This window comes from Mytilus edulis, chromosome 8 (genome assembly GCF_963676685.1).
Source record: "Mytilus edulis chromosome 8, xbMytEdul2.2, whole genome shotgun sequence".
Taxonomy (NCBI): Eukaryota; Metazoa; Mollusca; class Bivalvia; order Mytilida; family Mytilidae; genus Mytilus; species Mytilus edulis.
In genome coordinates, this window is record NC_092351.1 from 16,443,618 (window position 1) to 16,457,488 (window position 13,871).

Genomic DNA, 13,871 nt, shown 5'->3' on the forward strand with positions numbered 1-13,871 from the left:
CACTTGTATGATTTTACACATGATAACCAAGTTGAAAATTTTCGTCACATTTTTCTCAGGAACAACAATACAAGGATTTCTGAAATTTGGTTTCAGGATTTTTATAAGTCAACTATACCGTGTGATGCGTTTTCAGATTCATCACTCGACAACTTCCTGTTTACCAAACACTTGCATATTTTTACACTATTAATATTATCCACTTGCGGCGGGGGTATCATCAGTGAGCAGTAGCTCGCAGTTTCACTTGTTTTTACTGGGTCATTTTTTATGTAGTGCAATGTTTTATGTATGCCGACAGATATTGTATGAATGAGTGAAACTTATATATAAAAAGGTTCCTGTTAAACACTTCTTATATTAAGGGCAGAAAATGCAAGTCATTTTATAACATAATAGAAACAGATGACTTTTTAACCGGATTTTTGTGACAAAAATGTCGGTTCTTGATTTGGGGATGCTCGGCGGGCGGTCGGGCAGTCGGGCGGTCGGGCGGGCGGCAATCAAATGTTGTCCGTGGATTAACTCATGAACCGTTCAGCCAAAGCTTTCAAAATTTTAATATGTTGTTACTGACAACTAAATGAAGGTCAAGTTCAATAATGGCGATTTTGACTTTTACCGTTCAGGAGTTATGGTTCTTGAAAGATTGAAAAATGGAGTTTTCAGTCATGTCCGTGCATTTACGCATGAACTGTTCTACCAAAGCTTCCCAAATTTTAATATGTTGTTACTGATGACAAAATGGAGGTCAAGTTAAATAATGACGATTTTGACTTTTACCGTTCAGGAGTTATGGTTCTTGAAAGATTGAAAAATGGAGTTTCCAGTTGTGTCCGTGCATTTATGCATGAACTGTTCTACCAAAGCTTCCCAAATTTTAATATGTTGTAACTGATGACAAAATAGAAGTCAAGTTCAATAATGACGATTTTGACCTTTACCGTTCAGGAGTTATGGTTCTTGAAAGATTGAAAAATGGTGTTTCCAGTCGTGTCCATGCATTTTCTCATGAACCATTCAACCAAAGCTTTTGAAATTTTTATATGTTGTTACTGATGACAAAGTAGAGGTCAAGTTCAATAATGACGATTTTGGTTTTACCGTTCAGGCGTTATGGTTCTTGAAAGATTGTAAAATGGCGTTTCCATTCACGTTGTTGCATTTACTCATGAACCATTCAATCTAAGATTTCAAATTTTAATATGTTGATACTGATGACAAAATGGAGGTCAAATTTGATATTGACAATTTTCACTCTCACCATTCATCAGTAATGGTTCTTGTGATATTGCCAGGACACAAACAAATATTAATAAATCCGGTTTGCTGTCATTGTGACAGCCTCTTGTTTTTTTAAACAAATTATCAAATTATTTGCCTGGTTAAATTTTCTAAATGCTGAAATATTTGAAAGGGAAAAGCATTACCTGATATTTGCCTCCAATTTTACCTATTAATTCAACAGAGTGAAGACATAAGACTTCTGAAGGAAGAAATAAGAAGAGGATTAGAACATCTACAGAAGATAGAAGATCTCAGGGATGAATGTTCTGATCTTTCATGGAAAAGTGGGGCAGAGAATCTAAGGGAAAGCAGATGTAGCAGGTATATACTCTACTACATGTACTAATGTTTTATCAAATTACATATACTGTGAAAGTACTTTAATTCGTGGGTATCAATTTTCGTGGTTTGAGCAATATTTACATGTTCGTGGGTTTTTAAATTCGTGGATTTTAGTTTTCTAAAAAAAATAAAATTGAAAAATTGAAGCCTTTAGAAACGAGGGTTACAAATAGTCTAGATTGAAGGAAATTGCAAAGTAAACATTGACCCATGTAAATCGTAGTGATAACACTAATTAACCCATGATAAAGTTATCAACAGATTAAAGACCACCAAAGGTGTTAATTAGGCCATTAACATGTCACCTAAAGAAAACAGTAACATAAACAAATGCTATGAATTGCCAAATAATTCTTATCAAAATCAAGACCAGCATAAATTTTTTATTTCTTATATGTACGAGAACTATGAGGATTTAAAATGAACACTTTATCATACTAGCATATCAATACCGGAAATCTGACTTTCATTGAACAAAAACAAAAGTTGCACATTTTAGGTTATTAAAGATTAAATGGGTATAATCCTGCATGCGGTTGTAGTTCTGTGACTGCTATTAAAGTATTCTCAGAGTTGGTGCTATTCAATATCTTCTCTTAGACTAGATCATACATGTCATATCAGTAGTCAAACATACCGATTGGGATCTTTCCAGGTCTTGATTTAGACAATGGTTATTTTATTTCGTTGGACACTTAAATTCGTGGATAAAGTCATCCACGAAAACCACGAAAATTGGTACCCCACGAATAAAAGTACTTTCACAGTAAGCTTCAGTGTATGATATTGGTAGGATTGATTTGATAAATGTACTTCATTTCTATCTCTCCACCTTGTTTTCTTATAAAATGTATTAATTTTTCAAATCTTGACAAGAATAAGGAGTATAACTGTAAATGAATAGAAAAATTTATCAAACTGTGAGATGCTAACTTAATATTTAGGATGGTTTAAAAAAATTAAAAAATAGTGTAAAAAATGTGAAAATCCACTGCACTGAATCTGTTGCTGTATGTTATATAAATTCATTAGTTTAAAGTGTATTCCCATTATGAGCTGTTCAGCGCTGTTGCATCAAATATGAAAGTTAATATGTTTTAAATACTATTACCTAGGAATCATCCAATGCCAAAAACTGACAGACCATCAGCTGTTCCTGCTATGAATCCATCAGAGATCTTTCGTCCAGATCCATTGAGTATTCCACGCCCAAAGAGTTGTCCTCCCCCACGTGAGGACAGACAAACACCATCACCACCACCTAGATCAGCGTCCCCTCCGGTTCAAAAATCATCACTAAGGATTCGTAGATATTCACGCCCAGTCAGTGCTAGAAAGTCATCTCAGAATCCACTAAGTGCCTGTAAGTACTAATGTATATTTTGATGGAGGATTGTAGAAATAGGGATTTATTTTAATAGCTTTAATCATTTGAATTAGATATAGCTCATATTAATATATTAAAAAAGTAATTAGAATTTACATGAGTACTAGAACTAACAAAAGCATTTGTAATAATAAACTTTTTACTTTTTATCTTAACTCTGTTTGGTTTAGAATTAAATGTCTTGTAAGAATTGAGGCATTTGTAATTGAACTAATATTTTTATCCTTATCCAGCAAAAAAAGAAATATCATCTCGTCCTCGCAGAAAATCAGGTAGCTAAAAGTATTCAACATCAACATCCTCATTGTAAATCATGCAAGATTTCCCATAAACCCAGTCTGAAATTCTTATCTTTCTAAGCTAGCATTTGATCAAATATACAGAAAGATTATTTTTTTTCATTTTTAGTTTTGAAAGAATGATTGCATGCTAAATAGTGTTATTACAGTGTGGGAATTTAAATGTTTTTGACTTGCATAATTTACTTTTTTGCATGAATATGTATTTTGAATATTTCAATGCATGCATGTGTTTTCTAAAGGCACGCTTTAACTCTGGAGCACATGGATGTTATATTTTTATCACCAATTGAAGGGAGGAAATTTGCATGTTTTGTGTTACATTTTACACAGGAAAAGGATTGATATAAAGATTTTTTTCCTAAGGTTAAGGGGTCAGGTACAGGGAGATAACTCTTTAAATCAGTCATGCGTTTTTAAAAGTCGAGTTTCATCAATATATTTTAAGGATTTACCTGAGACAGATTGGAAATAGTCTATGTAACATAGAGCTTAGAAAATATTTATGAAAATGGTTGACACAAACGTACTAATGAATGTAAGAGTTATTTCCCTTAACCTAGGTCTACAGTTTATGATATGCTTGTTGTTTGATTTACTGGTGATTTTTAAATATATACAGGCATTTTAATTGTGAATTATTGACTGCAGTCTTGTATTTATAATATAAAATGGGTTGCATGAGTAAAACAAAGCCTTCTATCATATATGCAAGATTTTAGAATAGTTCTTTTGTCATGATATGCACGTAATACAGCATTCACAGGTTTGCATGTCTTTAAACATTTCTTGTATTTATAGCATAGACCACCTATATGATACATTGTTAAACTGCTTTCTTGCCAGTTTCAGACAGATTGTTTTAAATATTTTAATGAATTCAACTGTTTTGAAAATTTCATAAACATATTTTCATTTCAGTTGTAAATACGAATTCAGATTTTAGATTTGATATAGAACTTTTCTTAACACTCTAAACAATCATTATGTTTAAAATTCAGAATTAACTCTGGTTTCGTAAAACTTAATTTTAACTTGTATATAAACTATAATATCTACATTCCATTTCTCATGGACAGTATTTACTCACTGAGTGCAGATAACTGTGGTTGATTTTGATGTATTGCTGAATAAAGTGTACAAGTCTTTAGAAATGTGTATTTTGTTGAACATTTAAAGTTGTGGTTAACCCTATATCCATGAAATCCACAAATATCAATGAATTCACAGTATTTGTATCAAATTTATTTCCAGCTCACACAAGAACAAGTTTACTACGTACAATGACAAGCACTGGAAGATTTGATCCTGATGAATGGTTACTGCCAGAAACCCGACAGTTGTTTGAGAAACAAGCCAAACACCAACAACAGTTAGCTGAAGGTATAATTGTTTTATGAATCATATTTTTGTGAAATCTTAGCTCTTGTGTTCTGATGATTCTATTTCTTTCCTTTCTATCATAGTTGACCATCAAAGTTTTGTAGCAAATAATTGTTGGCTGTTTTTTTTTTGCATTTCGCAAGCATATAATGCTTATTTTATATACTAATTGTCCTAAGAATCATTCTTCAATAAGATTTAGCTCAAAAATTTCTATCCAAAACATAAATAGAACTATAAATTTTAACAGATTTGTTTTTCATTTTTATACGCCCGTCAAAATTTTGACGGGACGTATTATGTTATACAAATGTCCGATGTCTGTCCGTCTGTCCAGTGTAAACATGTCGCACCGTAGCTTGAGAATGACTTATCTAAATTTCATGAAACTTATTTTAGTTGTTTCTTATGATGGTCAAATGATCTGTATAATTTTTGGTGAAAATAAGATTAAAACTTTTTGAGTTACGGCACTTTGTAACTAAAACATGGGGGTGTTTTTTTCACATGTTGCACCATATATCAAAAACAATTTTTGAATATTGCTTAAAACTTTACACAATTCTTAGTTATATTAATCTTAAGATCTGTATACTTTTTGGTGATGATTCAAAATTTCATTTTTGAGTTATTGAGTATTTTGTAAAAAAGGGGGAGGGTTTTTTTACATGTCACGCCGTATCTCAAAAACGATTTATGATTATTGCTTAAAACTTTACACACGTCTTTGTTATATTAATCTAAACATCTGTATACTTTTTGGTGATGATTCAAAATTTATTTTTCAGATTTTGTATTTTGTAAAAAAGGGGGAGGGTTTTTTTACATGTCGTGCCGTATCTCAAAAACAATTTATGATTGTTGCTTAAAACTTTTCACATTTCTTTGTTATATTAATCTAAAGATCTGTATACTTTTTGGTTTTGATTCAAAATTTTATTTTAGTGATATTTAGTTTTTTTTTAAGAAAAAAAAGAGGGGGGGTTGACCTGGGTTCATATGTCCCTCCGTATCTCAAAAACAATATATGGTTATTGCTTAAAACTTTCTCAGAAACTATTTATGTTTATTGCATAAAACAAGATGACGGGCATATTATGCGCTCATGGCGCAGCTGTTTATTTGGTCTGAGACAGGTTATATGTCATTTTCTTCAGAAAATTGTTACTCTGGATATCTTTGTTTATTTTTAGCTCTACAACGCTTTCATCTTTCTCCGTATGTTGTGGAACGTAGAAACGGTATAGTCTTTATGCTCGTTGTCGCTAATTTGGCTTGAAGTGATTGATAACAGCACATTCAAACATATATTCACATTGATCATATATTTTACTCATTTCAGGGTCATCATCTTAACCATCTGATAATCATATGACAATGTGTGTTTGCCAAAGATTGCATGAGTTCCATCATTAAAATAAAATTGCAACAGCTTTTCCAGCTAATTCTTAACATTTATAATTTCATTTTATTTTCCATTTAATGTTTTACAACAGCTCACTGCATGCAACACCAAAATTTTATCCTGAGCAAATTAATTTACTCCATGAGATAAGATTGAGTTCAACACTGCATGCTTTATTTTAAAGCTTCTTACAATTTCATGCAAAATTTCTAACTGGACTGGATAATATATATTAAAAAGTATCATTTAAGCAGTTATTTCTAAGTGTCATTACTGACACATTGACAGTCAGAACAAACATCTCAGTATTTCATATTAAAGACATCACAATCAATACAATTACAAGTATTCATATTTTATTACATATGTTCATAAAACAAAAACAAAAATTTGAATTGGCTGATGGTTGCACTTTTCAAGGGGTTGTTCAGAATCATGGTGGTCAATTTCATTTCTGTCTTTAACTTTACGTTCACAATAAGATTCACCTGAACTATAGAATGATAATGTTGAATATTTTAATTCGAAATTTCTGTCTCTATAACTCACAGCTTAACTTTTATTTAAGAATCATGTAAGCTAACACAAATTTAGCTTGCTCAAATATTTTACATGCTTAAACAATACAAATAAGAATAAGTGATGAGAGATGATCTTGTTTTGGGAACAACTTAACAGTCATATATCAAGGATTTAATGAATCAGGTTTATACATGTTGTATCAAGAAATTTAATAGTGCATGAGCTATTTTGCTTTATTTCACATTAGAATTAAAAATTGATGTACTATGGTCAACCTCAAACCACACCTTCAAATTAATCAATTGAAGATGTCATACATACATGATACAACTATATATAAGTAGATTACTTCAAATCATTTAAAATAAATTGCTTTACTTTTTCAGATATTATCTATTTTGATATAGAGATATAGGTCTTAGTTTGACTGTAAGAGGAAATTAGTTAATTGTATATAATAAAATGAATATTTCATACAAACTTAATTTGTATTTTCAGTAGACCAAAAGAGAGAAAATGCAAGAACATTTAGAAAGAAAAGACTAGCAAGGTAATACAAAGTTTCAATAAGATCTTTGAGTAATCTTTAAAATTCAAGTGTATCAATTACTGTGCTGTACACATAACAGCAATAGCTATCTTTTACCACTGGATCATACTCATAAAGTTTACTGAAGCACTTTGATTTCCATCCACAACTTCTGAAAAAGTCCAACTTAAAGTTATTTTTGTTTTTATCGCTGACTTTATGAGGCTTTAACCATATGAAAAGAACTTTTTCTTAAAATTATTGCTTTAAAGAGAAATTTTGTTCTTATATTAATATATGTTTTACAGGGCTAAAGAAACATCATCAAAGATATGGTTGAGCAAGCATGGACTGGTTGCTAAGAAATTGACTATACTGGATGCCCTAGCACCAACATTTATACCAAGAAGAGCTAAATATGTCCCTATACTGGATAGACATGTACTATCTAAGGTGTTTGATGATGTAAGTAGTTAGAAGAGAGAGAAAAAGGATACTAATAAGCTAATACAATATCATAGGTCTAATAAAACCAGACAACACCAAGGCGAAACAGTGAAAAAACAAACTGTTATAACACTACAAAAGAGAGAGAGAGAGAGAGAGAGAGAGAGAGAGAGAGAGGATACCAATAAACTAATACAAAGTCATAGGTCTAATAAAACCAGACAACACCAAGGCAAAACAGTGAAAAGACAAACTGTTATAACACTACAAAAGAGAGAGAGAGAGAGAGAGAGAGAGAGAGAGAGAGAGAGAGAGAGAGAGGATACCAATAAACTAATACAAAGTCATAGGTCTAATAAAACCAGACAACACCAAGGCAAAACAGTGAAAAGACAAACTGTTATAACACTACAAAAGAGAGAGAGAGAGAGAGAGAGAGAGAGAGAGAGAGAGAGAGAGAGAGAGAGGATACCAATAAACTAATACAAAGTCATAGGTCTAATAAAACCAGACAACACCAAGGCAAAACAGTGAAAAGACAAACTGTTATAACACTACAAAAGAGAGAGAGAGAGAGAGAGAGAGAGAGAGAGAGAGAGAGAGAGAGGATACCAATAAACTAATACAAAGTCATAGGTATAATAAAACCAGACAACACCAAGGCAAAACAGTGAAAAGACAAACTGTTATAACACTACAAAAGAGAGAGAGAGAGAGAGAGAGAGAGAGAGAGAGGATACCAATAAACTAATACAAAGTCATAGGTATAATAAAACCAGACAACACCAAGGCAAAACAGTGAAAAGACAAACTGTTATAACACTACAAAAGAGAGAGAGAGAGAGAGAGAGAGAGAGAGAGAGAGAGAGAGGATACCAATAAACTAATACAAAGTCATAGGTATAATAAAACCAGACAACACCAAGGCAAAACAGTGAAAAGACAAACTGTTATAACACTACAAAAGAGAGAGAGAGAGAGAGAGAGAGAGAGAGAGAGGATACCAATAAACTAATACAAAGTCATAGGTCTAATAAAACCAGACAACACCAAGGCAAAACAGTGAAAAGACAAACTGTTATAACACTACAAAAGAGAGAGAGAGAGAGAGAGAGAGAGAGAGAGAGAGAGAGAGAGAGGATACCAATAAACTAATACAAAGTCATAGGTCTAATAAAACCAGACAACACCAAGGCAAAACAGTGAAAAGACAAACTGTTATAACACTACAAAAGAGAGAGAGAGAGAGAGAGAGAGAGAGAGAGAGAGAGAGAGAGAGAGAGAGAGAGAGAGAGAGGATACCAATAAACTAATACAAAGTCATAGGTCTAATAAAACCAGACAACACCAAGGCAAAACAGTGAAAAGACAAACTGTTATAACACTACAAAAGAGAGAGAGAGAGAGAGAGAGAGAGAGAGAGAGAGAGAGAGAGAGGATACCAATAAACTAATACAAAGTCATAGGTATAATAAAACCAGACAACACCAAGGCAAAACAGTGAAAAGACAAACTGTTATAACACTACAAAGAGAGAGAGAGAGAGAGAGAGAGAGAGAGAGAGAGAGAGAGAGAGAGAGAGGATACCAATAAACTAATACAAAGTCATAGGTCTAATAAAACCAGACAACACCAAGGCAAAACAGTGAAAAGACAAACTGTTATAACACTACAAAAGAGAGAGAGAGAGAGAGAGAGAGAGAGAGAGAGAGAGAGAGGATACCAATAAACTAATACAAAGTCATAGGTATAATAAAACCAGACAACACCAAGGCAAAACAGTGAAAAGACAAACTGTTATAACACTACAAAAGAGAGAGAGAGAGAGAGAGGATACCAATAAACTAATACAAAGTCATAGGTCTAATAAAACCAGACAACACCAAGGCAAAACAGTGAAAAGACAAACTGTTATAACACTACAAAAGAGAGAGAGAGAGAGAGAGAGAGAGGATACCAATAAACTAATACAAAGTCATAGGTATAATAAAACCAGACAACACCAAGGCAAAACAGTGAAAAGACAAACTGTTATAACACTACAAAAGAGAGAGAGAGAGAGAGAGAGAGAGAGGATACCAATAAACTAATACAAAGTCATAGGTATAATAAAACCAGACAACACCAAGGCAAAACAGTGAAAAGACAAACTGTTATAACACTACAAAAGAGAGAGAGAGAGAGAGAGAGAGAGAGAGAGGATACCAATAAACTAATACAAAGTCATAGGTATAATAAAACCAGACAACACCAAGGCAAAACAGTGAAAAGACAAACTGTTATAACACTACAGAGAGAGAGAGAGAGAGAGAGAGAGAGAGAGAGAGAGAGAGAGAGAGAGGATACCAATAAACTAATACAAAGTCATAGGTATAATAAAACCAGACAACACCAAGGCAAAACAGTGAAAAGACAAACTGTTATAACACTACAAAAGAGAGAGAGAGAGAGAGAGAGAGAGAGAGAGAGGATACCAATAAACTAATACAAAGTCATAGGTATAATAAAACCAGACAACACCAAGGCAAAACAGTGAAAAGACAAACTGTTATAACACTACAAAAGAGAGAGAGAGAGAGAGAGAGAGAGAGAGAGAGAGAGGATACCAATAAACTAATACAAAGTCATAGGTCTAATAAAACCAGACAACACCAAGGCAAAACAGTGAAAAGACAAACTGTTATAACACTACAAAAGAGAGAGAGAGAGAGAGAGAGAGAGAGAGAGAGAGAGAGAGAGAGAGAGAGGATACCAATAAACTAATACAAAGTCATAGGTCTAATAAAACCAGACAACACCAAGGCAAAACAGTGAAAAGACAAACTGTTATAACACTACAAAAGAGAGAGAGAGAGAGAGAGAGAGAGAGAGAGAGAGAGAGAGAGGATACCAATAAACTAATACAAAGTCATAGGTATAATAAAACCAGACAACACCAAGGCAAAACAGTGAAAAGACAAACTGTTATAACACTACAAAAGAGAGAGAGAGAGAGAGAGAGAGAGAGAGAGAGGATACCAATAAACTAATACAAAGTCATAGGTATAATAAAACCAGACAACACCAAGGCAAAACAGTGAAAAGACAAACTGTTATAACACTACAAAAGAGAGAGAGAGAGAGAGAGAGAGAGAGAGAGAGAGAGAGAGAGAGAGGATACCAATAAACTAATACAAAGTCATAGGTCTAATAAAACCAGACAACACCAAGGCAAAACAGTGAAAAGACAAACTGTTATAACACTACAAAAGAGAGAGAGAGAGAGAGAGAGAGAGAGAGAGAGGATACCAATAAACTAATACAAAGTCATAGGTCTAATAAAACCAGACAACACCAAGGCAAAACAGTGAAAAGACAAACTGTTATAACACTACAAAACATAGACAACTAAAGATTGAGCAACATCAAGTGGGTCTCATTGGGGTCTAAGCGTGACACAGGATTGCCGAATTTTTGTAAGCATGACACGTGAAAGTCAAATTATTGTGTCGTGAAAACGGGAAATGAGGTTTAGCGGGACCCGGGAAATGACAAAAAAAACTAGAATTGCTTATGTACATAGTGTATGCGGGATACGGGAATCTGACAAAACAGTAAGTGGGATCTGGGATTGGAACCCCCCAATGAGACCTCCCATAAATCCACACCCAAAACCATGGGTAAACTCGGGGGATGTACTATTTCAGTAAAATGAATCTTTAAAGATGATTTTGCTTTTTCTTACTTAATGTCATTTTATGCAATTCATCTTAAGTTTCTGTAATAAGATCAGTTCAGAGTAAAGTATTACAATAATGTGACATGTTGTCTTGCCCACAGTTACTTTATGAGCTAGCATAATAATGCTGCTTAATGAGAGACAAACATCAATCAATTCATCAATTTTTTTTGTGATTATGTTACTGAATCTGTCATGTCTGATTTAAAGTATTCATTACTTAAGCCTTTTTTTTTATCATGCAAGGGTATAAGTTTACACAAAATTACTAGAACTTACCTGTATATATAATCTGATGAAAAACAACTGTACTGCTCTTCTAACATATATTTACCAATTTAAAAAAGGACCATTGATTACAGCTGATGTATTTTTGATATTTTAGATATTGCCTATGGCCCATGTGTCCAGCAGGAAACCACATGTTACATTGATAAATCCTTCAGCGGTTGATTTACATGGTTATGAACAGAAAGTACATAAAGCTATAGTATCCTATCATAAGTAAGTACCTTTTGTGTAGCAATGAATATTATTTCAGAAAAAAAAATGTCTTTCCATGTGCTTTGTTAGCAAAACGTCACCAAAACTTCTTGAATATTTTGCTAAATTTAATATGGTTATTGAAGAGGATGTGTGTAAAAAAGGATAATCCTTGTCTTACATGTTAAGGGGAGATAACTCAATTCAATATACAATATATTGTTTGGGCATGGTATCTTTTTGAAAGTTCATTCACAACTCTTGTTCGTATAGGATTTGAATTAAATCTAACAGTTTATTTTGTGCAGCACACATAAGTGTGGATTGAATGGTTGCAAAAGAAGTTTGTGAAAACAAAACAAAATATTGTAGTTTTAAAAACCAAGATTTCAATTATATATATATAACTCAAAAAAAAAAAATTTAATTTCAGACGTCTAAATAAAATTGTTTGGGAAGCTCTGCCTGAAGAAGAACGCAAAAAGTAGGTATTTCAACATATTAATTTACAAATAGTCCAAAAGTTTATTTAATGAAGGTGATGGATTGTTGACTGGAATAATTCATCTATAAATATAAATGCTCTGCTGGAAAGTTAGATTGTTAAAATGTCAATTCAAAGTAGATGTCAAATATTTTGAGTTAGAGTTTTTCTGATATTGACAATATTCATTTCATTGACATCAAAACATGTTTTTTTATTCATGTGGTCTCAAAAAAAAATTTCTGAAATCTATACCTGACAAACTCAAATAACTTAATTAAGCAACAACTTTTTTTAAAACTAAGTAATTATTTAACTCTGTTTATTTTATTTTTAGACTTGATTCGGACAAACCTGTTCCATTTGAGGAGAATCGCAATGAATTACTGGATGCATTAGATAATGCTGGTTGGCCAATCAAAGAAAATGATATTATATTACTAGAAGAAGAAATCACTAGAGCAAATAATTTTCTACAGCAATCAAAAGACCTTCGCCGAGCCTCAGACCCTCGACGAAAAGACAGTTATGATAATTTACTTGAGCGTGTAATGGATATGGATGACCAAGATAAGTCATCAAGTGCTAGCTCAAGTGACAGCGAAAGTGATGACAGTCGAAGTGACCATAGTGACAAGGGAAACAAGAGTGTCAGGAGTGAGAAAAGTGACAAGGGTGACAGAAGTGTTAGAAGTGACAAGAGTGACAAAGGAGACAGGAGTGTCAGAAGTGACAGAAGTAAGGACAGGAAAGAGGATGACGATTTAAATGTCTATGATGATAAAGCTAGTGTGGCCTCCAGCCTAACTGATAAGAGTACACACGACTTTTTCGAGGTCAGTCACACTTGAATGTGAAACACAACAGCATGACTCGCTTAAACAGATCGCCTTAGTATTAGTGAATGAATAAACAATCTAATGTTAGTCACCTGTGAGGGCAGGTTAATTAGTGTTTGCTATTAGTACATTATGAACAAATAGATAGGAAAATATTGCATGAAATAAAAGATATATGTATTATATATAAACTAAAATCTAAGTGCTTTTTAAGACGTGCATGATTTATAACTTGTCACAAATGCAAGTATAGTATATTGTATGGTTTACAAAAAAGTAAAAGAAAAATTTCGTCTTCTTTATAATAACAAAATATTAATGGCTATCGTGTCAGTTGAAAATTAATAAGATTAATCGTCAGAAAAATATCAACAGCAGGCCTTTAAAGCATTTAGAAAGTTTGTGGTTTTGAAAATATTTTTAAATATTATTCATTTTTTGTAGACTAAAATTACTTATGTTTGAAGTACACACTTTTGACTTGATCTATTTTCTAGTGAAAATTTTATGATTGAATAAGTGAAATTTTCAATTGATTCAAACCAGATAGTCCCTATATATATATCAAATGTTTACTGCATTTATAGTTTAATTTTATGTTTTCTAAGTTTGTCAATCCGTCCTTTTAAAGACATTTTATATTCTAGCTAAACATTTAAGATTTGATATTTCTATATAAAGCAATCCATCCATTTTTCAGAATTTCTATATTTATTTAATTTTTATATTTTTATTGTGTTTTTACA

At 32.5% G+C, this 13,871-nt stretch overlaps 1 protein-coding gene across 1 annotated transcript in view; it reads left to right on the top strand.

Annotated features, from left to right (window-relative positions):
• Positions 1-13,871, top strand: part of LOC139483968 (von Willebrand factor A domain-containing protein 3B-like) — a 61,488-nt gene that overhangs the window by 20,631 nt on the left and 26,986 nt on the right. The window contains exons 14-23 of the mRNA XM_071267686.1: positions 1,469-1,608; positions 2,745-2,992; positions 3,250-3,288; positions 4,570-4,698; positions 5,892-5,939; positions 7,124-7,175; positions 7,463-7,619; positions 11,705-11,823; positions 12,236-12,286; positions 12,624-13,131. Coding sequence (XP_071123787.1) covers positions 1,469-1,608; positions 2,745-2,992; positions 3,250-3,288; positions 4,570-4,698; positions 5,892-5,939; positions 7,124-7,175; positions 7,463-7,619; positions 11,705-11,823; positions 12,236-12,286; positions 12,624-13,131 — 1,491 coding nt within the window. The remainder of the gene's footprint in view (positions 1-1,468; positions 1,609-2,744; positions 2,993-3,249; positions 3,289-4,569; positions 4,699-5,891; positions 5,940-7,123; positions 7,176-7,462; positions 7,620-11,704; positions 11,824-12,235; positions 12,287-12,623; positions 13,132-13,871) is intronic.